General features: G+C 40.1%; 1 protein-coding gene across 1 annotated transcript in view; it reads left to right on the top strand.

The window, feature by feature from the left end:
- The window catches only part of LOC108112033 (calcitonin gene-related peptide type 1 receptor), a 30,131-nt gene extending 5,198 nt beyond the window's left edge, over positions 1 to 24,933 (top strand). The window contains 10 exon segments of the mRNA XM_017221780.2: positions 13,940 to 14,137; positions 14,464 to 14,580; positions 16,804 to 16,910; positions 16,981 to 17,072; positions 18,301 to 18,427; positions 18,509 to 18,735; positions 19,039 to 19,215; positions 19,584 to 19,707; positions 23,175 to 23,303; positions 23,597 to 24,933. Of these exon segments, the coding sequence (XP_017077269.1) occupies positions 13,969 to 14,137; positions 14,464 to 14,580; positions 16,804 to 16,910; positions 16,981 to 17,072; positions 18,301 to 18,427; positions 18,509 to 18,735; positions 19,039 to 19,215; positions 19,584 to 19,707; positions 23,175 to 23,303; positions 23,597 to 24,130 (1,803 nt within the window). The 5' untranslated portion in view covers positions 13,940 to 13,968 and the 3' untranslated portion in view covers positions 24,131 to 24,933.
- Positions 24,934 to 25,444: the final 511 nt, after the last annotated feature.

The raw sequence follows: 25,444 nt of genomic DNA, 5'->3' as shown, positions 1-25,444 counted from the left end.
TTGAGCTTAATTTGCAGCACTGACATTAATCAATTGCAGCGTGGCAACGTGGGCTTGGCACCCAGCACCCAGCATTCACTACTCAGCACCCAACGCCCCAGCCCCCCGCAGTTGGCCATAAATTAGCAGCCACAAGAACATGGCCAGGGACACCTGTTGGTGGCCACTTCCGATTTGGGGCAGCTTTTGAATATGATTTGCAGCATCGCTGTGCGGCGAACATCGATATGCTCTTTAGATAACGAAGAGGAGTTCCTCGGCAGTCTGCGGCCATAAATCAGGCGCAAATTGCCAAGCTCATGCTCGGGCCCTTGTCAGACACTTGTTGCCATTAACTTGGCAACCTCAAGCTGGCTCAGACACATACTCTTGGCCCAAAAAATAGCTACATATATAAATATATATGTGTGTAAAACGTCTTTCTATTGACACATCACATCATACGCGTACGCCCGCCGTTTATAGCGCCGGAAGTCGCCTGTCATTTTGCCACTTGGCATCTCGGCCAAAAGTGTTGACAGCTGCAAATCAAATTGTCATTAAATTTTCATTTCAAAATCGAGGCCTTCTCCTCGGGGCACGTCTCCAGAACGAAGAGGCACACACTCACTGTGCCACACAGGCCGCCGCAGCGAAATAGTGCGGCTTCAGTAATTGCAATTAAAACAATTTTCGAGGCGTGTCGCTCAGACACATTGACAAACTGCGCCGATTTACGTGGGAATTTTCGGGGGCGGCATACAAAGTTTTCGCTCGTTGAAAGTTGCAAATTGTTTGAAGCATGGTTGAGTTACAAGTTAACAAATGGTTGTGGCACCAACTGATATGTGAATATTTTCACGCCCCAAGGGATTGTCTTTCCAGCATTTTGCTTTAAAAAGAGGTTCTTAGTATGTACAGCAGATAGCGTGTTTATATCTATTAATTTGATTAGATACCTTAGTTTTATTGAATTAAACATTTGAGTATTATTTATCTGCAACTTCTTTATATTCTACATAAAGTTCTATCACTTCCCAATTGGCTTAAATGTATCTTTGATCTGGTTTAAGGAAGAACGCACTGTTTTTATTCAATCTACACTCAGTACTTAGTTAAATTTTAAAATAAAGAGTGGTTAAAAAGAACACAACACTTTTTTAGTACTCGAAGCTCATAAGTTTAATCAAGAAATGTATAATTAATAATATTTATTACCTCTTCTCCTTCCAGTAAAACCCAAAGTAATCATAAACTAAGAATTAATTCAAAGCCTTTCCCATCAACGAGCTACAGCATTTGTTATTATTAATGGAAATTTTTCTGTTAACTATATTTTAATTAAAATTTATGGGCCCTTCAAGATCTACCAAAATGAATCTAAGCCAGCAAAAGCAAGACAAGAGAAGCCTTATATACTCAAAAAAGTGATAAGATAATTATACTGACCGAAGATATGGCTTCATAGCGATTCATTTCAATAAAAACAAGCAAGATAAGTTAGAAATAGATTTATTTATTAAAGGGAAATCCAAAAAACGAGGGCCAAATTTTGATTCTCACACTGTCGTGGGAGTGCATTTGATCCACTCACCTCGCCAAAAGGCAAGCCCTAATGCAATTCTAATGATAAATTGGGTCCCTGCTTTGTCTGGGTAAACCAGGTTAGCGGTTGTGGTCAACCTGCCGGCAATGCGGCGTATGCGTAATATTTATGGGGCGACGCACATGTGGCAAGGTTCCAAGTGCAAGACGAGCAATATGCATCACACGGCATAAATAAGCGCATTTCACTTGGCTTTGGTGCGTCGACGGCTGCTGGTTTTTTATGCTGCAACATGCAACATGAAAATTGCATTTGAATAAGTGAAGGAACACCCACACCATGCCGTCCGCCCTCACAATTCTGGCCGGGATCCGTTCGTAATGAGCAATTAAAAAAGTGCGCATAACTTAATTAAAGATGTGTAAGAAGAGAAAGTGAATTGTGGCCAAGTGTCCACTGCCAAATTGTCGCCTTTGTTGGGTTCTTACCAAGTTTGTCGTGTCACAAGTTCCATTTGATGTTCATTAGCTTGTTTATTGGGTTGTTTAATGGCCAAAAGGCGAGCAAGGCAGCCGGTCCTCTAATTACTTGGTTTTCGTGGGAACAAAAAGGCGAAACTTTTAGCAACAAATGTTGCAACATTAATTAGGGACACATTTGCTCGAAATTCCCTTTCAATTAGAGCCCGCCTTTATGCGACAGGATCTGCTCGAGTGTCCTGCGAATGGATTCCAGCAGCAACAGCAGCAGTCAAGTGGCAAGTGCCACTAAACGGGCGAAACAAAAAAAATGTAGTGGGCTGCGGATTAAGTCGGTCAAAGGTCAGCTGCTGCTCTTAATGTGCTCGACCGGCAGTCGGCTTTAAAGCTGCCCTCACCGCTCGACCTCTACTAAATCCCGGCTAATGAGTTCCAGAGTGGTATAAATAATGCAAAATGTTTCATAAATACACCCAAGGGGCGCAGGGGCACTGCCACAGATTCATATTTATATAGCCACATAGAACAAAATGGCATTATGGAAAATGATACAAACCAGCTGAAAGTGCATATCGTATACATAAATGTTGGTAATAGGAATTAGAAAAGTTTAGATGAGACTTCATATGAAGTAGAGGAACTTTGTTTTATACTGCCTCCTACTATTATTGATAAACCTCTCTACTTCCTTATAAATATTATTATTCCTATTGCATAACCTAACTACAGATACAAAAACATCGTAAAAACAGAAGTATCATAAAATATAAATTGTATAAACTATATTTTATAAGAATACTTCCAAATATAATCAAAGTACACCTTAAATCATAAAAATTCTTCTTGTGCAGCTTAATATTACCACCACCTCCTTTCCGGGATTGTTTTAACAAATGTCCATCTTCGCACGGCCGTCTCGAGTGAGTGGCAGATGGATTGGCAGCAAGTGTCACTTGGCCAGTCCATCAGTATCGGGGACGTGGTTATCAATGTCCTCCTCCGACTGGCAACCAGATGAAACAGAACCAATCAGTCCGGGGGCTGAAACTTAAACCAGAAACTAATTGAAGTTTTGCGGGCTGCGTGCTCTGACATAATTCCGCTTTTGTTCTTTTAGAGCCAGCTGATCCAATCATCGGAACACCCAGAACAAGAACAGCCAGAACACCCGGCTTCAGCTCGTCATTAAATCCTTTGCGTTTCGACTTTGGTCAGTTGATTAAGTATGCATAAACAGCAATTATGCCGTCTCCTCCCCTTTCCCCTCGGGATATGTCCGCGTAATTTATGCTAAGTTATGGCGTATTATATCTATTGCGGACCCATTTTGCTCACTCCTGTTGCCAAAAGGCGAAAAAAGAGAAGACGGAGCACAAAGAGTTGGCAAACAAAATCCATACATTAAGCATATCCTTTTTAACAAGAGAGAGTGCTGGGTCCATAGTAACCACCATTGAAATTAAAACGCTCTATCGAAGAAGCGTCCTTTATTTTGTGCGGAAAAACCCCCACCCCACATTGCCAACCTTTTGTTGCCTTTTTCTGTGTGCGCTTTGCGGCCACGAAATTGCAGGTAATTAAGATGCCGCCCCCATTGGCATAAAATACACAAAAAACGGGCAGAAAGAAGAGTGGAGTGTGGCAAAGGAAAACATAATTCACTGTCTGAAAATTCATTTCGACATTTCGCTTCCCTTTGACACGGGGGTTGTCCCGAAGGGTGCTGCCTCTTTTCCGCGCTCCTTTTACTTAAGGATTTTCCTTGAGGTTCCCTCTTTCCGCTGAGATGGCGGTGGAGCACCTTCTTGGCCATCCTCTCCTGGGTTAAATTGAGTGCGAAGTGTGTTAAGAGCGTCAAGGTCTAGGCATTTACTCAAATTGGAGTATAATTGACTACAAGCCATTTGTTTTTACCAGCGGTTTTATGATGCCATTAAATATTCCTCTTTATACAGCACAGCTCATAAATAACTCTTTAAGCAAATAATTTTGTGCCATTATCTAACTATTAGCTATAGGTGAAATTATTATTATGGCCATTAATCTAATTCATCAATTAGCTGTTTACAAAAGAACCATAAAGTCAGCCACTAAATCAAAAAGTATAATGCTCTGTTTTCATATTGGCAAACAATATAATTGGTCATCGGTTTATGAGTGTAACTTAACTTGTATATGACATATTGAGTTATAAATAATATACAAAATAACAAAACATTGGCTAAGCAAAATTTGTATTCATAGAGCGGAGAATTTAATTAAGTAGATGACATAGTGAACACCGCAGAGCAGGAAGTTTCCTGCTGTTATTACCAATCTGAAATATTCTGCATGAAGGCGAACGTTGCATTCGTTTAACCCACTTGGCATTCATTGTTGCATGCAGCATGAAATATGGAAAATTATGCCCAGCTCGGTCGAGGAGAATGCAGCAACCGAATTGCATTGCTTATCGGGGAGGAGGGATCGTAAAAGGCAGCACTTAAACAAAAACCTTAAAGTTTATTTCTAAAAAGCATTTCATTATTATTGATGTTAAAGACAACGAAGAACCGATTTAATAAACGCCTTTTAAAAAGTGTGCGATCTTCAGTCTTACCGTTCTAAGATAGGGCCAATAAGGATTTAAGATCTTTCTTGGCCTAACTAAAATTTCTTTAAAAGTTGCAGTTTCAGTTTAGTGTTTCCAAAACATAGTTTTCTTTCTGTGCATCATCTGCATGCTCATGCTCATTTACCATATGCCAGGCAAAGAGAATCTGGTTAAACATGTGCCATAATGCCCATAATTTGCTAAATGCATAAACACAAAGTGGAGCCAGAAGCTGTCGTCTTCCTGGCAGAATCCACATGAGCTGAGATTTTTGGGCAAGCGACAAAGTAGCCCTGCCCTGGGAGATAAATCTGAAGCAAAGTTTATTGAATTATCCGACCGTCTGTGCAGCGTCCACCCAGTTGACTCTGTTGGCCAACTGCGGTAAATTGGCAACATCGCTTTAATTGGCTCCGAGGCGTGCAATCAAAACAGTTTTCGATAACGCGCCACGAAAGGTTCAAAGACCAAAGTTCCTTTGACATGGCCTGTGGCTGCAACTTGGCTTTGCTTTTCGGTTTTCGCTTCAGTCTTGTCTCGTGGGCGAGAAGGCAAATCAGATAAGCACTTAATGCCAAGCACACAATGTGGCCAAGAGTTGTTGGCCAGGACAGTGGATGCACATACACATATGAGTATACGCCCGACTGGCTTGTAATGGAATTGTGATTGTATCTGGCAGATACATTTGTGCTGGAGGAGGTCCACAAACGAACTCATTTGTTTGCTACGCAGATTTATGCTCATGCTCAGGCTCATGCCGTTGTCATCGGAAGCCTAATTAAATATCACAGGCGGCCCAAGTTCGAGCCAGAAAAAATTACACTACAACTGAATTAATTAAGGCCAAGACAAGTTCGACTTCGTTAGTGGTGTCTTTCTTCGCTTGGTTTCATTAACAAGAAGTCGGTAAACAAAAGTTTGCAGCTGCTGGCCAAGTTTATGATCCCACCTCGAAGAGATAGCGCAACAAGTGTTGACTTAACTCAAAACTCGAACTTAGCACGCGCCATCGGCGTCCAAAGATACATTTAATTAATTTTTGATTCCACCAGATACTTGGGTCAGTCCATCCGTATCTCTGGGTGACGCAGTTCGGAGTCGTTCGCTTGTTATTGATACAGATTAGATTCGGTCAGTATCCCTATAGTTTACCTTAGACTAACAACACTGACCACTTCACTCTAAAACTTTTGGATTTAATTAAAAACTTTTGACGGCAAAACAAATTCTGTTAGGAACTTTGTTTCCCGATCGTTTTACTACGACACCAGATACTCTAAGTGTTTTACAAATACAAAATCAATTGCTCGGCATGTCCGATACCAATGGACAATAAATCACCGACAAATTCCAGTCGGACAACCAGAAGTCCTAAGCAAACTTTTTCCTTTGTCCACGGGTCATATGCAAAATTAGGCACAAACTTTGTGAAATCGAAAGCAACTCGAACACAAAGGCCTCAGCTGCCCCGAGCACTCGCCCATCACTTGGAATTATTGAACCTCTACTGACGGCCATTGTTCCTCCATTATGCATGCAGGCGAGAGGAGGGGATTGGTTAGGGGGTTGAGCGGCACTGGGTGTCAAGTCAAATGAACCACTGACAATTGCACAAAGTCCCCTCCCAAGCAAAGATCCACAAAGAGCAACAGTTGAAACAGCAACAGCCGCAACAAAGGAAGCCCAGGTGCAACATAAATAAGTCAAAGCAACATCAAAGGAAGCTGAAATTGTTGTCACTGTAATAGATATTAAAACATTTTAGTAAGTAGATAAACAACGGGTAGAAATAAACGTTTATCGATAACTAAAAGTGCAATTTTAGTTTAAGAAAAGCAAATTTATTAAGAAATTTGTTATGGGTCTTTAACTTTACAGTTACTAGAAGTAGTAACATTAGATTAACAACATTACATCTCGTTAACTAAGAAGTTGCATAATCGTTAGTTCTTTATTATTGCCATAAACTCAAAGCTTATTGATCGTAGCTTAAACAGCCTTTTATACCCATAAACTTATTGAAGGTAATCCTGAGAAACCTATCAAAAAACATCAGCAGCGTATACAAAAAGTGAAATATTCTTTCAAAATACCATCAAAACATCAACAATAACAAACGCTTTGGGCAAAGCTAAGCTGGCGAATGTGAATTTCCATATGAATAGAGCAACAATTGTCTAAAGGCGGCGCAAATTGCAAATGAAATGAAATATGAAAATCAAACTGCCTTTCCGAATTGCCATTAGCTAACAGGGGGGAGAGGGGGTAAAGGCTGTGGAAATGGCATGGAAATGGAGGTGACGAGGACAAAACAATTCGACTAAGTCGGCTGACAATGGCTTTTGCCCCGCCTCCTCCAACAGTTTCCTTCCCTCTGAAACATCGACGGGGTTTTACTTTCGGCCCGGGTGTAGTCAATTGTAAACACATTTAAACAAAACTCAACGAGACGTGCAGAAAATTGCTGATATGAAAAGTGAATAGTGCGACGAGGTCGTGTGTTTGTTTGGGTATCCAACTGCCTGAATACTGCCGCCTACTCCAATTTGTGTTGCCAAAAATTGTGGGCCAAAACAAGTGAAGAGAGAGAAGGAGCAAGAGCAGGAGCAGGTCCTGCCACAAAATAATGTTATTGATATGAATTGAGTTCGTTTCGCAGGAAGTGAAAGTGCGTGAGCTGGCCAAATAATTACCTTGGCTTCGTGCTCGGAAAACTCTAATTTGGGGTCCTAATTTAGCATGGGATTGTAGTGAAATCAAATTAATTGTGAGCTGGTGTTTAGGGCGTGAATAAGAAATAATGGCAAATTAAATGAAAGTCAGCCGTTGAATATAAACAAATTCATTGTCCGTCTTACTAGAAACCAAACAAGTCTTCACCCTAGCATAAACAATGTCTAAGATCAATCTCTTATTTCAAACAATTCATTAACTAAAAAAAGTTGAATACAAACATTTATTTTTCAAATTTGTTTTCAGCTTTGAAATGCTCTCCAGGTTCTCTTTGCCACAAGTTCTCAAGAAATCTTTTTGGTTTCTATATAAATTGAAGTAACCCACTTTAACCGTTTTGCTTGTTTCCAAAATTTCAATTGGACTACAAAGTATTTGTCAAAAAAGTATAAATTCCCGTCCTAGCAACGGCAAAGAAATAATCAAATTTTATGATGAACACGCCTCGACTGGAATTATTATAAGAGCCACCCGAAGAAAAAGCAAATTCCCAGCTCACAAAAAGTTTGGCCAAGACAACAATAACAAAATGAAAGAAATGTGCACTTGAGCCGCGAAAATGTAAGGGGGAAAAGTACATTTATACTTGAGGAAAAGTTGTTGAAATCAAAGTACATAAGCAGCACAACAAATAAGCGCAGTTAAAGCAAGAATTTTCTCACTGGCTTTGGCCAAATGACAAAGTTAAATAACAGCCAGGGTAAGGGATCCTGCTTGTTGCCAGGACTGTCACACTTTGAAAAGGATACGGCACATGCAATGTGCCTTTGAGCAGCTGCTTTCCTTGTTGTTAAGACGGTATATGTGGGTATATATGGGGCAAACAGTTGGGTTCGAAATAATAGTATTTCTTAAGGGACAAGATTATCATGATTAGTTATTTTTCATTAAATTTTTGGCGATTTTTGCCTTTAAATATGATCAAAAGGCAACGCACATTGCATTGAGCAATTATAAGATATACAAGAGAATTGTTGCACACTTTTAGACATTTTTATAAGTGGTTTCCAACTAAATGGGCTTAAAGGACTAAGTAAAAGTTCTCTCAGTTAATGATATAATATTTAAAACCCAATAAACTTATATGCTATTAAATCTTTTCTCACGCACAAGCCCACCTCAAGATCTATTATTATGACCAAATCTGTACATGTTTATGGTGTGTGCTGAGCACTTTCGAGTAGACCGCAAGACATTTGTGAAAGAGCAAACAACAGACGGCAAACAAAGTCCATTTCAGATCCCAAACACCTTCCTTGGCTTAGACATATGCAAATTTTTCGTGCGCGAACAAATTGTGCAATTGTTGCTGCGAGGAAACAAGGAAGCGGCGAGAACAAGGCATTTAGCACGTGTGGCACGTATTTCATTTTAGAATCCGACGAAAACCCACCTGGATACTCCCACCCGACCAGCGGGAAAGCAATGAACCAGGATCCAAGGGTCGACACCAGTTGGGAAACTCAAAGGAAGCGAAAAAAGAGTCTGAAGAGTAACAAAGCAAGAATGTGGCACAAATGCAGTTTACGTTGGTCCGTTCAACCTGAAAAAAAAAACTCCATTTTACTCCGGCTCACTGGTTTAAAGCCTCATCTTTCTTTAATTCATGGCCGGTTGGGTGTCTTTCGGACCAGTTTTATAAATTATTCCATTCCATTAGGGCTCGGCTTTCACGGCTTTACAATCGCCGCTTGCCGGTTGCCTTTTTTTGAATCCAGAGGCGAGTGGCGAAGTGTGTGTGTGTTGGGAAAATAAATAAATCGCTTGTTCTCGTAATCTCTGGCAACATTTTTATCGCCATCTCCAGCTATTTGACGCCGGCCAACCAGCAAAAGTTAACCCCCCCGTTGGTTAATCCCGGTTACATCCGGGCTGGCGGTGAAAGTAATGTCCCTGAGTGTGGGTTGATTCTTTCTTCCTCGCATCTCAACCTCGGCTCCTCTTGCCTGTTGAACAACTCCGTATTTACACTTTATATTTATTTGAAATATGAGGCAGCGCTAAATCAGGCAACACGCTCTCTCTAAAAATCCTACCCATGGCAGCTGTCAGTTGGCATTATTACCATCAACAAAAGGTTCTTGGTCGTGATACATTCCCCGGACATTACTGCTGGCGGAGCATACAAGATGACAAAATGCGATTTGAATGGCCATCTAAAGGAGAATGTGTCTGTCAGCGGGGACAAGACGATTTCAATTCCTTTCCGAATAAATTCCTTTCTCGGTTGGGATGAATGTCTGACATTATTGGGTGATAAAGCAAATAAATCGATGTAAGACATAGTAAAATGTTAGAAATGGTAGCGGTCCTACTTTCGAGTTTAAACGTAGAAGAATATAGAGGAAATGTTACTGAGTCGTGAAATGGTTTATGGTTTATATTGTAAATAAATATTGCAATAAATATTATAGGTCATTGCCGACTTCAAATCTGAGTTCTTAATTATGGTGTTCAGATGAAAGAATGTTTACCAGAACATAGTAAAATAAGCATAATTTATACACGTTTTTCTTGCACTTTAACTGCAATGATTTAATATTCTTTTTTTAAAGATTAATTTTGACTTCATCTACGGTCATTTAGCACATTAATTGGTTTCCCATTTGAGCCTTAAGCCGTTCAAGCTCAATTGGCAACGGTGAAGAGCAAATAAAATATCCCGTCAGTGAAAGGGCTTTTTACTTATAATCCCCGACTGAAATGCACAGGAGCCGGCGAAATTGGAAACTCATAAATTGCCTTTATGCGCTGTCATTCCATTGGCAACACAAGTGGTGGAAAATGGGAAATGGAAAATGGAAAATGATTCAGTGCATCAATACCAATCCGGCGAAATCCAAATGGAATGCCACAGTACGGGCCAAGGCTAGCCATCGACTGTCGCAGCAGCGAAAAATGTTGTTTTAGGCAAAATGCTATTTAAGCAATTTGAAAGCCCATTCGGCAAATCCGACCAAAAAGAAAAAATAACACAACAAAAAACACTCAATAAAATATAAAATTCCGTGGAAATGGCTGGCTTTTAACACAATCTCTTAAAGCATAACACATTCTGATTTAAACCATATTTTCGTTTTGATTTCCTTTCATGCTGCACTCCAGGGAGAGGTATTAATTGCCACCCACCATTTAGCGTTTAATAATTGATGCTTTTGTTTGCTTGAAAAGCGAACAAAATTTAAAAGGAAAATCCATCATAAATCATTAAATGTTCTTGCCATGTGGGCGATAGAAGCAGGCTAGTGCAGACATCGTTGTATGATTTATGCGCCTAATAAATTTTACTGCAGCTAAAAACTCTAAAAGATGTTCGGTGCTTTGAGCGCTGAGCGCGGAATGAAGATAAACTATCTCTGGGATAGTTGTATAGTTGGGTTCCATTCCACTGAGCCCAGCTCGATTCGCAAACTGACAGTCAACGAATTGGAAATCGGCAAACAAACATTTTCATTACTCATACGTCGGGGGAAATGTGGAAACTGCGGGAAAAGCGAATCCAAACCAAACCAGCCATTGAAAACATTTTGACAGATGCAGACGGCACAATTTCGCTTGGCTACGTTTTTTTTAATACACAACAGTTTTGCCAGCGTTTTCGCGAACAAAGTTTTTCACTATGACTGATTCTACCATTTTTTTTTCTGAGTTTTATTTGCCCCCAAATGTGGGGCGTGGCCAGGGTCGACACTTTGGTACAGAGTGCTAAAATAGATGCCCCTACTACACATGTAAGACACATACACAAAGTGAAATACATTTGCCAGTTTTATGCTTTTTTCCTCGCCCCTTGCCAAACCGCCCGCAATTTCCTATTTTCCGCGCTTTCCTGTTTTTCCCCGCCCTGCCGTTTTTATTGAGGTCTCCTCGCGTTCGCTTTTATCAAATGCAATTTACGGATCCCTGACATCGGGCATTAGCGCAGGGCGGCTGCCGAAGTCAAAGTCAACTCAAGTCAAGCTTGTTTAACGCACCGCAGCTGCTTCTGCTAGGAAAAGCCCTTAATTTTCCTCCCTACAGAACAACATTTTTTCTTTTGCCGGCTACTTTTCGCCTATGGCACTTTTCCACACGCTTTTATTGCTAATTTCTGTTATTGCCAACGTTTTGCGTGAGTTTCGCGCGTTGTCGTAAAAATATTTTTATTAGCCGATCGAGGGGGTGTGTGGGTATAGGGGAGGAGATGTTCCTGTAGGTAGGTTGGCCTGTTAAGGGCCATGCACTCCCTATACGCCCTCTGAAAGGAAAGCACATTAAAACCAAAAGCCTATACATTTTCGGCAATGAGACACGCTAGAAAGTATGCTACGCAAATCAACCACCTTTTATATTTCGATTCACACTTTCAGCTGTATTTTATCGACTTTTATCTGGATATCAGGGAACTGTTTTATAGAAATAGTAAATATTATGTCTATGATATGATTTCTTAACAAACAAACGTTAAATTATCATTACCAATTAATGGCTTTATGTAATAAATCATTTCAATAGTCATAAATTATTCATTTGTAGCCTTAATACATGATAAATTCAGGGATTCTATCCGAATCCTGTAAATCATGATCACTTCAATACCTTTTATTTTTAATTTATTTTTCATCATATTTACTTTGTGTTGATTTAATTTTGTCACTTACTCTTCTTGAAATCTTACCCCAAATACCACAATCTCCTTAAGCCCGCTGTATTTATTTTCCCTATTTTTCCTTGCTTAAAATTCACCCTTGAGCACCGCCAATAAACCGGTTTTTGCATGATTTATTCGATTTTTATCTAACACCTAACTATTTTTCAACCAAGTTGAATACCGAATCGCTTATTTATTCAATGGCTGACGATCAGGTTCAATGTCGGGTGGATTTATGGGCAAGTTTGTACCGAGGAGAAGTCGTAAAATTTAAGGGGCCACTTAGAACCCTCGCCCCCTGAAATGTCTTTTATGGCTACGGCCAGTTAATAACCAAATTTGTCTGCTCAGCTTAGGTATTAAACCCCAATAGCTGGGAGATGAGCTTAACAACATCGAGGGCAAAAAACCCAGGGAGTGCGAAGCGTACGAGTTGCCCTGAGTGATGTTATGCGATTTCGTGTAATTTGTGTAATAAATATAAAAACTTGTATTATGATTGCACGAAAAAAAGAGAGAGGGGAAACCGAGGGAAACGTGGCAGAGAGTTGTCATAACACGCTACTCGCTCACAAGTGTTGTGCATACAAAATGCATTCAGTTCAGCCATTACCCAACCCTCAGGGAGACTCCCCCTTTTTCCCATTCTCCATCTCCCCTGTTCATCCATGTTCCGCACAGCCAATTTGCAATCCTGGATTTTATGATGTTCGCTTTCGAAGCACAGTTTTCTGCGTTCCTGACTGCTGTCTTTGTGGTTTTTGCTCTTGTCAATTGGCAATTTAAGTGCAGGCAGCAATTTGCCTAAACGATAAGATTACAAAATGGAAAAGCACCAATGGGGAGAAGAACCACCTGACATGTTTCCACATGCCAGCAATTTGTCGTTTGCCATTCCAACGTTCGAATTTCCAAATCAAAGGCCTTCGATTTTCATTTTCACATGGCCAGCTTCAGCTTGAATGCCCTTCACCATTCGACATACCTACTTATTTGTTTGAGCCTGACCAAGTGAATATTGGCACACACCTTATTGCTGTTTGCTGTTTACAGAAAAACATTGTCAACTTATGCAGGTTGACAGAAATATTCGCACACAGAAACTTGTAAATATTTATTTGATTTTAAAGGAATATTCAAAAACACAGGGAATGCCAGATACAAAATGATTTTATTGGACATTTCTTTATCAATAAGAAAGAAGTCATAAAATAATAAAGCAAAAAATGCATACATGGCACTTGACTGGGGAGATATTTATACTTTTTACTGATACTGAAGTTAAACCAATAAATTTAGTAGAAACAGTTATTCAAATTTGTATATTTAAACTTTCAAGTGGAACAAGCTTATACTATTAGGTATACTAAACCAGTTTTTGTTAACTTACTCGTTTATCACGTAATTTAATGATAAAAAAATATTATTAAATGCATCTCCTGATTATTTTTTGATGTTAAATATTTTTCTTTAACTACCAATATTGCTTTTAATTTATTTAAATTACGTTTTACTTTAAAACCACTTCTGTCTTACCAACTGATTTTAAAATATCCCTAAAAACAGGCTATAATTGAGACTACTTAAATCGCTATTGTACAGCATTTAAGTATTTTTACAAATTGAATGGAACAAATATGTGCTGTAAATACTTTCATTTAACATCAATAATGCCATTGTTTAAGTTAATAAGTAACACACGCAACTCGTATCTTCTATTAATAAAAATAAATCAATGAGTGCAGCCATAAATAATTCAGTTGGAATCCCTGCAACAATATACTCGTGCAGTCCTGGAACTTTAATAGTGGCAAGCTGTTGGAAAACCAATTAAATTTCCCTTTCAAATGGACCGTAAAACGCAAATACTTATGTGAAAAGCGGGGGCGCACACACACACACTTATTTGCACACACATTTATGAGCTCTGGGAAAGCAATTTGATTGACTAACGAAACTTATTTTCCACATTTCAGCGGACGTAGTGCAGCAGTTGCAGGCAGCCATGAGCGAGCAGATTGGCAGCAACACCAACGCCAACCCCAATGCAACTTTCGGTGGCAGTGGCAGCGATGACGCCTCCATGGCCGAAAGTGCCGCTGAGAGCGGTCCAGACTTCGATGCACTTCGCACTGCCTGCGAAACGCGGCTAAATGGCAGCGGTCAACTAGCGGGTGAGTCCTTGCACTGAGCGAAAATGTCAGTTAAAATAAGTTAAAGTAGTTAATAATGAAACTAACAAGACCTTAGGAATCATTTTATCAAGGTTATTTAAGCAATAATAATTCTTAATAAATGTTTTTCAGTTTAACAATTTTAAGAGTAATTGAATTCTGGGCTTGATTAAAGTTAAGAACTTTTATTGGTAAAGAATCTAAAAATAAAATGTAGTTATTATTTTTTTGCCTGATTCGCTGGCACTAGCCAACTGCAATTTCGGTGTCCATTATGCACGAGTAACTTTAAATTGACCTTTCCCTTTGCCCCCGCCGACGAACAGGAGCAGGAGCCCACTGCGCCGGCACCTTTGATGGCTGGCTTTGTTGGCCGGATACGGCCGCCGGCACTTCCGCCTACGAACTCTGCCCGGGCTTCATCACGGGATTCGATCCAGCAAGTAAGTACGCCGTCCAGGAGCTGAATTGTTTATTAAATTCCGCAAAGCTACATCCGTTTTTGGGGTCAGCTGGGGATCTGCATATGACACGAAAAATAAAATGAATATACTCGTATATACAAACATACAACTTTTCCAAAAGGGAAATGTGTTGGCACGAGGCAATGTGGTTGAATGTATAGATGGTAGATGGGGTAGATGGGGTAGATTGGGTAGATGGGGTAGTCAGTCAGTCTACCCTCTAATTGGCCTCATCCCCGAGCTCATCGTTATATACACATAAATAAAACAGAAAATACGCTCGCAGCCAGGCCAAATCAATTGGAAACTTGTTATGTTTATGCTTTGATTTCGTATGTCGTTTGGGAACATACAATATTCAGGCCAGAGGAAGCCGTCTACTCGATGCTCCTTGGGCCGCTGAATTATCCAAAAGAGCTCGACAAAATGCTAAAATGTTTTCGCCTGATTTGGCACGATTTGCAGGGAACTCCCTGGAATCGCATCTAAGGTAGAGAACAAGGCCAAGTTGGTTGTGGATGCTGGGCAAAGTTAAAGTCGAGTATGTAAATCAAGAAGAAACAGGTTAGAGAAAGGTATTTAAGTTTCCCAGTGATAAGAACGATTTTTATGAAAAGAAAATCATTTTTTTTCAAGGAATTTCCCAAAAGGATAACATCGTTAAGGCCATTAATCAGTGTCCTTGTCAAGGTGTTGATGACAACCACAATAGTCCCCGTTTCACGTAGCTTTCCCCAATCATTGTTGAATCATTAATGAAAATATGCGCAGAATGCCAACAGCCAAAGGGTAACTGAATAATTACTCATATTTTTGCCAACACTATGTATATTGAATTTAATTCATAATTAGTAGATGAGTGCCATATAAATTAATCAATTGAATAGCTGAGCACACACAACGAAAACTAATTAATTATGCTTGGCGAATGCTGATTAACCCGGGCATTAAAGCAAATATTATTTCAAAAAAGAAGAAACCCCGGCACGCTCGACAAAATTGGCATAAATGTGTATAAATATTTGAAGCAATTTATGGAATAAATCATGCGCTGCATGTCAATTTGCATTAATGGGGGCTCTCAGCAATATGGAGCAGGCCAACTTAAATCCTAACCCCGTTTTGGCCATGGCCAGGGCAACGAAAATAGCAAAAGTTGAATGACTTTTTTCTTGTGTGTTATGACAGAGAGAGGAAAACAAGGCGAGCGCCAAGAAAGTGCTACTTTCACTACATTTAGCTTGTGGTTTTGGCCTGGCGCCTCCCCCTTTCTTTTTTGGATTTTTTCTCCTTTTTTTCGCCTTTTGGGGTCGCCGCCAGCTTGTACAAGATTATGTGCTTTGGCACTGCGCCGCCATTAACTTTTATGGCACTTCCGGTCGCCGGATGTCGATGTGCTGAGCTGTGGTCGCCAACTCCCTGACTCCTTACTCCTTACTCTGGCTACTTATCTGCCACACAGCGCGTATACGTGATTTTCTCCGTCTGCGTGCCAAACGGCGATAAATGGATTCAGGGAAAAGATCATCGGTTAAAGAATAGCCAGAAAAACGAACGACCTGATAAAAAAAACAACTCACCTTCGAAAAATTCCTTACTGGAAAAATTCTCTTGCTGTTTTCCGACAAGTGCCACTCGGCAAATTGCTCTAAAAAACTTTGGTAATTCGCAATCGAAAAGCACTTGACATGCCGAACTGCAAAAAAGAATGTTTTTGTCACGAACTTTTCGGCATGATTCGAATAAATACATGACCCCAACAAAATGATTATTCAATTTTTTAAGTTGGTAAAAACAAATTGAGATGGTTTTATTCCGAACGGCAAACCGCAACTTGTTTGCGGCCACCTCGGTGGCAGAGGCCATAAATAATGGTTAATACAATTTAATTCTCTCTCTGACCGCAAAATGTAAATATGAGCTGGAATATTTATCCAACAGTCAATCATTAAATCACACACTTATTTTGTAAATATTTGTTTAATACAGAGAATGTTGATAGGATTTTCTCAAATTTTTGTGATAATAAAAAATTGGAAACAAGTTCGGTTAAAAGATTAAATATTTAATGAAAAGGCTTAATAAGTAGGATAAACATTACTGTGGCTTACTTTTTATTTGAACGGAAGAGTAGTTAGTAAATAAAATAGTTTGTGGTGGATTACATATATTAACATCATTTACTCTACAATGCAAAATCAGGATATGCCCACAAGGAGTGCGGCCTCGACGGCGAGTGGTTCAAGCATCCGCTGACCAATAAAACATGGTCCAACTACACAACCTGCGTAAATCTCGACGACCTCGAGGTAAGCTAAACCCTATCCCCAATGCTATTAATTAATAAGAACATTATATATAAATATATATCCTATATAGTGGAGGCACAATGTGAATCTGATCTACGAGGTTGGCTACGGCACCTCCCTGCTGGCCATTCTACTGTCATTAGCCATATTGGGTTATTTCAAGTGAGTATGGCCGAAGGGACTTTGCACTCCTTCGTCTTGGTCGCAAGTTGACAGCTTCGTTGGGAGCAAGAAAAAGCTCTTGTGGGTAATGAGGCACACTGGTCGTTATATTACGACTTATAAGGCGAAGGACTGGCGCCAAAAATGAAATTTATTGACGGCAAACAAATGTGACAGTGGCTTAATCAACTGCCAACCTGGGTGCTGGCCCAAATGCTCATTGCACTCGCTTAATGTGGGACAATTGACGCCGGAAATGGGAAAATACTTTGTCTCAGTCCTCTCAGTTTTTCCCTTCTCTTCGCCGTGGGTAGACGAAGCAGGATATCGATTAATTTCCCAGTGCCTGCAGACCAATTAGTGCTCTCCGTTTGTTTATCGCTCATTCGGATAGAGATGAGTCTAAAGGATGTATAGGATAAGGGGGATGCGCACCGAGGGGGATCCTATAGACAGGACAGGACAGGACAGGAACGGAGCGACTGACAGAAGTGTTTTAAATTGTGTGCCAAAGGCAAATAAAACGAGGCCAGCGACGTGTGGGAATTCGGTCTGCCCTAAAAAAAGTGGATAATTAAAAGTTTAATGACAAAGAAGCGTGACCAAATGGATGGGAAAAGCTCCCATCCCACACAGACACATTCACTTCAGACAAACTGTAATGAAAATACCAGGAAAATTCAATTTAAATAAAATTTAATTGTGTTCGAGAGAGGAAATTAAGTCAAAAGATGGAAACGTTAGACTATAGTAGCTTAAAATTGTATTTCAGTTAAAAAAAAAAAGAAAGTAATTAAAGTTTGTCATAACAAAATTCTATTTATTTACCTCGCCAGAACTAATCTCTGGATGCGAATTAAACTGAAATTCAGCACACATTTGCCTTTTTGAAAACCTTAAATAATGATAAAGTAGTGTTTGCGATAATAGAATACAATCTAAGCCATTCGAATTGATTTGCTGTGAAGAAATGAAATTACAATTCGGTTTGACCAGATGCCGGCAGTCAATGCAATTGAGCAAAGGCGAAAAGGAAAACGGAAAATGAACTTTGGCCTTTCGGTCGCAGGACTTTTCCAGCCTCTCGTGTCCTATCCAATCTGCTTCACTTGCCCCTGGGCGAATGCAAATTGGTCAATAGACAAACTTGCAATTTGGCAATAAAAAAAAAGAAGAAAATTCCCGCCCGAAGTAATTCGATTCGCATATTTGTCTTTCGATTGCCCAGATCCCTCAAGTGCGCCCGCATCACGCTGCACATGAATCTATTCGCCTCTTTTGCGGCCAACAACTCGCTGTGGCTGGTGTGGTATCTGCTGGTCATGCCCAATACGGAGCTGCTGCAACATAGTCCGGTAAGTGAGCCCACCTGCCGTATGCGTAATGGTGAATCAACTTCGGTTTCCGATTTACCAATTTCCATGGGAACTGCCCAGATGCGCTGCGTTGCCCTCCACATCACCTTACACTATTTCCTCCTGTCAAACTACTCGTGGATGCTCTGCGAGGGATTCTATTTGCACACCGTCCTGGTGGCCGCATTCATTTCCGAGAAGAAGCTGGTCAAATGGCTGATCGCCTTCGGCTGGGGCTCCCCGGCCATCGTCATTTTCGTCTACAGCATGGCCCGCGGTCTCGGGGGCACGCCCGACGACCATATGCAGTAAGTGAATAATTAATATGATTGATTTTCACGGAGAAAAAGTACATAGGAACCATAAATCATGATCTGAAATTCCGTATAATCCAATAAACTTTGATAAATGTTGGAAAATCTGCTCATAAAACTAACAACTAGAAGTCAAAATGCAATTCCGATTCGATAATATCAAAATGATACCTTCTTTTTTCTCGGTGTTGTTAAGATATTCAGCACATCCGATGCTTTTCCGAATGCTAATCAAATCCATCAGCAATTCGTCCATTGACTGCTCATCTCATCTCCTATTCCTCCTCCACTTTGCAGCTGCTGGATGAACCAAACCGACTACGATAACATTCTGGTGGTGCCCGTGTGCATCTCCATGTTCCTCAATCTACTGTTCCTGTGCAACATTGTGCGTGTGGTCCTCTTGAAGCTGAATGCCCCGGCCAGTATTCAGGGCAGTTGCGGTCCATCGCGAACCATTTTACAGGCATTTCGGTAAGTTTTCTCTGCGTTAACCACCTCTTAACTCCTGTCCACCCTAAACAACTTTGGAGTACCGAAACGTTTAGAACCGAATAGGGGGAGAACTCTCTCTCAACTGGCCCTCGGGGCGAATGCGTAATTATATTTTGAATCCCTTGTATTTATCGTTGGGAACTCCTCTTTTAGAATTTTGCCTTCAGCCGACAGCTCTTTTATTGTTTATTCGCTCTGCACTTGGAAGTTTGGTTCATTTTACATTTTAAATTACGCATACGCCGCGTTGGCTTGCATGTTAATACACACCAATGAAAAGAATGAAAAAAGCAAGGAAGAGAAGAAGAAAACATGGCATTATAATTCACCCTCTCATCCTGTTTTAGGGCCACACTGCTTTTGGTTCCTCTGCTGGGCCTCCAGTACATCGTAACGCCGTTTCGTCCTGCACCCGGACATCCCTGGGAGAATACATACGAAATCATCTCGGCGTTTACGGCCTCGTTTCAAGTAAGTAAAATGTTTTCGTTCCTGTTCTTGTTTTTTTTTCTGTTGTTTCCAAGCTTTTGTTTTGCACACTCTCATAAAATCACTTTACGACTCTGAGCTGGCTAAAAAGTTATGATGTTAGTTCGCCTCATGAAATCCACCGACTAGGGAATGCAAATAAGCCAGAATTACTGGAATACCAAGAAAAATATACATACACAAGCAGGAGAGTTCATTAGATCAGGGGACTTTTCATCAAATCAATAATGAAAATACACACCATGCGGAATTCGTGCCATTGGCATTTGCCATGGTCTCAGTATATTAAATTGCTGGCCAAGATTGGAGCGAATGCCTCCCCTCCGGAAAAGTGCGGCAAGTTGAGCATGAAATGCACTCCCGCACGCAGGACCTCGTAAAAGCAACTCAAGCTTGTCCCCCGCACAAAGTCAGTCTCGATAGACCGGCATTTACAGTCAGTTAACATATTTTTCTTGGCCACAACTTAAAGACAACGCAGGCGAAAGTTTCATCTAGCAGATACATTCGCATCTTGTAGATGGAGTCCCCGAAGTATCTAGTCAAACAATTTTGAAAGTAAATGTTTTGTAGTTGCAACTTAAGTGATTTGCATAAATGTTTGTTTTTGTAAAGGAAATAGTTTTTATAAAGTGGATTTTTTTAACAAAATTTTGAGTTAAGTTTATGGATAGATGGAAAGCTTAAAATACCTTAAGCCAATTTTAACTTAATAAAATGCTATTTTATATCTCAAGAGCATATTTTTTAAGATTTTGAAAGGTGTAGGAAATTGAATATAATCATAAAGAAATCCAGTTTTGTACTTAATCGCCTTAAAAAGGTAGACCGACCTACGCAACTTCAAAAAACCTATTAAATTCTAGAGCTGCTCTAAAAACAAAAGGAAAATCCATTATCTTATGAATAAACATTAAATCTTCTTGGGTGCGACTAAGCCCCAGTTAAAGCCCTAGACTACAGTTATATATACAAATATATATATATATGTATGAACACCTTGAGCCGCTTTCATCAATGTCAATCGATTGACAAAATCTTTTATTCGCGAACTGAAATTTTAAAGCCAGCCGCCCGCCAGGGAGTTGCCCTTTGCATTTCCCTTTTGTCTTCTTTATTTTTATTTCTTTTATTGCCCTGTTTTCCGTTGCCTTATTTGCAGCAGAGACGGTAAAGTTTTTCCCGCTGAACTCGGTGGTTGCATATAATTTGGATTTATTGTGGCAGCGGTGGTGATGAAGTCGACTGTCGTAAAAGATTCCCCGCAAGTTTTAAGCTCCGGAAAGAATATCAAATAATTTTTGAGCTTGAAAGCGAGAGAGAGGATTTGTAGTCCGGGGGAAATGGAGATGGAAATGGAAATGGAAAAGCCCGAAACTACTTAGTCAAAGATGAGAATTTATATGCATGTAAACGTGTTTATTCGGTTGTTTTGTTGCCGAAATCAGAAACTTACTGCAATTGGCATTTGTCAGCTTGTAAGCTCTCCACAGAGATTTCCCTCTGCATTTTCCTCCGACAAGAGCTTAGGGACATTTCGTATTTAACAGATGTGCAGACAGAACACGTTCTACTTTAATTGAATTAAAAACTTCCGCTTGGCGGAAAGCTAAAGTGGAAAACAAACGTCAGATGTCAACAGAATCGTGATATTAAAATGGCTTGGAATGTTTTCCTGGCAGGTCTTGACTTGACTTCTTGCCAAATATTTTGAATCAACTAATTGGCTTGCTTAAGCTGTTTAGCCTGGTTTTTCTAGCAATCAAATTAAATGAATTTTCCTAGCTTGGAAAAACGTTAAGAGTCTTTTTCAATCCAGCTTAGTACAGTTTTTTGTAATTAAGCTAGAGTTTTTTTGGAAACTTTCCGGAGCTGCATAAAAATATCTGAAAAATCGTTAATCCGCCGCAAACTTTTTTTGAGGGGCGTTCTTAATAAATGGCTAAAACTGCTAGACAAAGCTGGATAGTTAAAACGGAAGCTTTATAAATGGCACAAAGGAGAAAAGGAAGACGGACACAGAAAGGGCAGCAAACTAAATGCAAAAATTGAGTAAACCAAGGTTCTCTTGTTCATATATTGGGTGTATGCGGGTGGATGTAGTGTCCTACATATAGTACATGTTGGCCATCCGTTCTGTGGTCAAGCATATATTCCGGAACTAACAATGCCAACCATAACAACTAAATAACAACAAAATGGAGAGCATAGGAACAGGAACGCTTTGCATAACAATGTTCACAGAGGCATCAAAACACAACAGTTTCAGTTTTCGAATAAGCAAAGAACTTAGAAACTAATATGGAGTCGGGCTATTGACATGGTAGAAGCAATTTTAAGTTCTTAAACAACTTCAAAGGCTATATCTTACTTTTGGGATTGCAATATATAGAAATGCATCTCTGAAAAGAAGAAACTTATTTTGAAAAATTCTTAATAAATATGAGAAGATTATTGTAATGTGTAGAAAACTTTTCCCCTTCCCCTTATAAACAGAAAACCAACCAATTGAGGTAAGGACTACCGCTTCCAGAGGCGGAAAAAGTTGTACATTTGCAATCAAACAGCAAATGTCTTACTTGCAATATGCTGTGAGGCAACAAAAACCCAATTCTGATTATGGAAAGGCAGGCAAAAATTGAGGAGTAAATGGATGGCAACTGTGGCTGATTGAGTCCATGATGGGCCTCCGTGAGTAGTGGCAATCAAAGGAAGCCCCAGCTCCGATGTGCTAACCAGAAATCCTGGTGGCAGTCAATGCACGTACCCAGCCATACATTAAATATTTACATATATATATATGTATAGAGATGTGGCTCACACAAATGCCGCCTGCGACAATCAAGCAGAAAGTGGCAAGACAAATGGCAAACAGTGGGATCGGATCGGTATGAATGGACAGAAGGACGGGTGGTCGGACTCAAACGAAGGACTCACGACTCGTTGAAGTGGTCGTCTGACAGGCGAAATGAATACGGTGGCAGGCTAGTAGGGGATGGGGAATAACCAAAGGAACAAGCAAAATTGTATTATGTATTGTATTAGGACCAACTGACGACCAACCAGAAAGGAAAATAACAGAATGGATGGATAACGAACAGTTTTTTACCCTGGAAAATGTTTAGTATGTATAATAACTTTAAATTTTCAGGTTGATATTTATATATCTGATTTGTTATTTATTTATTATTTTTCATTATATACTTTCTTTATCCGAAGCTCTATTCTGAAATATATATATTTTTCATCCCAAATCAGTTTTACATCTTAGTTTCTTAGAAGTACCTTTCCTACTGAATGGATAGATACCAAATTCTAATAACCTCTTACAGGGTACGAAAAGGGACAAAAGTAATGGTCATTGTAATAAGAACAACTGCGATAAGCCCCTGCAATAACTTAGCCTGCTAGCTCACTCTAGCCTATTCTATTTTTGTCCCATTTTTCAGGGTCTGTGCGTGGCCACTTTGTTCTGCTTCTGCAACGGCGAGGTGATTGCCCAAATGAAGCGCAAGTGGCGGATGATGTGCTTCAGCAACCGGCCGCGGACAAATTCCTATACAGCTACTCAGGTCTCGGTAAGATTTGTACTAAAAGCTTCACATGCTTTTCTACCAACCTTTCTCTTTACTAATTTTGTACCACGGGTTACGGCGCGTATGAGTAATGCAGAGCAGCACTAGCACACACACACTTAAGCACTTACAGTTTATTGGCCATTAGATACGCATTAATCGCATGCAACAATATAGTAACAATAAAAATAAAAAGTATAAATAAAAAGATTATATAAGACAGTTACAGAAACCAACGCACCGTTGCCAACTGGCCAACCACCATGATAGCAAATTCTCAGTTCTTTTGATTGTAGTTCGTGCGCTGCGGACCGCCAATGCCAGGAGAGGAGAAGGTATGACTAAAGGACATGTCGGGCAAGCGACGCGCCTCCTCGGGCCCCCTACAACACCACCAACACCACAGCCAGCAGTCATCCTTGGAACAGCAGAGAGCTCGAAGCCAGAGCCTGGCCAGCAGTTCATCGGCCTTTCTCGACGGCTGGCGCAGCCGGATGCCGTTCCTGAAACGCCGCCAAACTATCGACAATTCCCGCCAAAGTCAACCACTCATGGAGGAGCGGGAAAACGCTGGCGGTGCTTCGATCCCTCTGGCAAAAACCGGGTCAGGTGCCGTCGACAGACCGACATTGATGACAACCATTGCGGAAGATGTTGCCGAGGCAGGAACGGCAGCAACAACAACATTATCAGATGCAGCAGCAACATCCGTTGCAGGAATAGGAGCAGGAGCAACTGGAGCAGAGGATAACCATCCCAACGGAATGGGCACTGTCATCGTTCGCATGGAGAGAGCTGGCCAGCAGAACATGGCCGATGAGGCGCTTTAGGTTAATCCCTTCGAGTCAAACAACATCTCATAGTTTAAGCCACTGTAATACCAAAACCAAAACAGGTCAAGAACCCAAAACCCCACCAAAAGCAACCATTGAACGCATTGAACCCACTTAGTATCACATAGGAATGTTCCTGAAGAACCCAAAGGGTTTTAAAGTAATATTGAGGGTGTCTAAAAGTAGGCAACCGAATTTGTTTTTAAAAGCAAAGTTTAACTTATTTATGATCTTAAGTATTAAATGTTTCTTAGTAATTTACACTTAATTATTATTTAAAGATTAAGAATCTATCAAGGATTAACCATCACTAACAGCATTTTGAAATTGTTCACTACATATTAACTTTAACGCCATAAATATTTCACAGCATACTTTCAGACACCCAAAATATTGTTAGAAAACTTCTGAAACATCCAGAACCACTTCGTTAGCCAACGAGTCTGAAATATATTTCGCAACCATTTTGCACCATGCTGAATGTTAAGTTTTTATAGTAAAATCCACGAGTTTTCCTTGGTTTCCCTAGATTGCAGAATGCGAAATAAATTTCAGCCTTTCTGCTGGCAACGGACCCACTTGAATGAGAACATATTTATTGTACCTATGAATGTAAGAATTTATGTGGATATTAAATATCATTGTTGTCTTAAGTGTTAAGCGTATCCTAGGAGTAGTCCCTCCTCTCCCACGCCCAAAAAATATATCTCTCTCTCTCTGTGGTAAGCTGAGCTTTCTGGCAATCGCTTTTAGTGTGTCTATGAATGTACGCAAATGTAATAAAATTTTAATTATATGTATGTATGCTGAAACATTTCCAAGTTTCTTTGGCTTGCCCTGGCCCCGGCTAATTAGTCAACTTTCAGTTTGTTTAATGAATCTAGGATACGTCTGTCAACAACAGCAAAAACCACATCGCAACCTGGACCTAATGCTCATTTAATGAATGCCATTTGAAGTGAGCGTCCCCATGGACGTTGGCCAGGTCCTGCTGCCTGGCGATGAAAGCCCAACAGGTGCTTCCGAATTCCATTTAAACGAAAAACCGGTTTGTCCAACAAAATGAAGCCTAATTTATATTGCGACCTAACGCAAATTACTGAGGTTTCAGTTTAAACAATACTGAGTCATTTTCTGAAGTGGTGTAATAAATGTTAGCTGTTTGTTTTGGCTATCTACAAAATATTTAAAGTTTGATTTTCTAGGTCTTATTTTTTGGGTAAGTATTAGCTTGGGTAAGTACTAGCTAGCTACCTTAATAAAATGAAATCTTTGCACCGCAAGTAAAGTCATTAATTAAAAAAATGCCAA

This window comes from Drosophila eugracilis, unplaced genomic scaffold (genome assembly GCF_018153835.1).
Source record: "Drosophila eugracilis isolate 14026-0451.02 unplaced genomic scaffold, ASM1815383v1 contig_90, whole genome shotgun sequence".
In the NCBI taxonomy this organism is placed as follows: domain Eukaryota; kingdom Metazoa; phylum Arthropoda; class Insecta; order Diptera; family Drosophilidae; genus Drosophila; species Drosophila eugracilis.
This window is presented reverse-complemented; position numbering and strand designations above follow the sequence as displayed.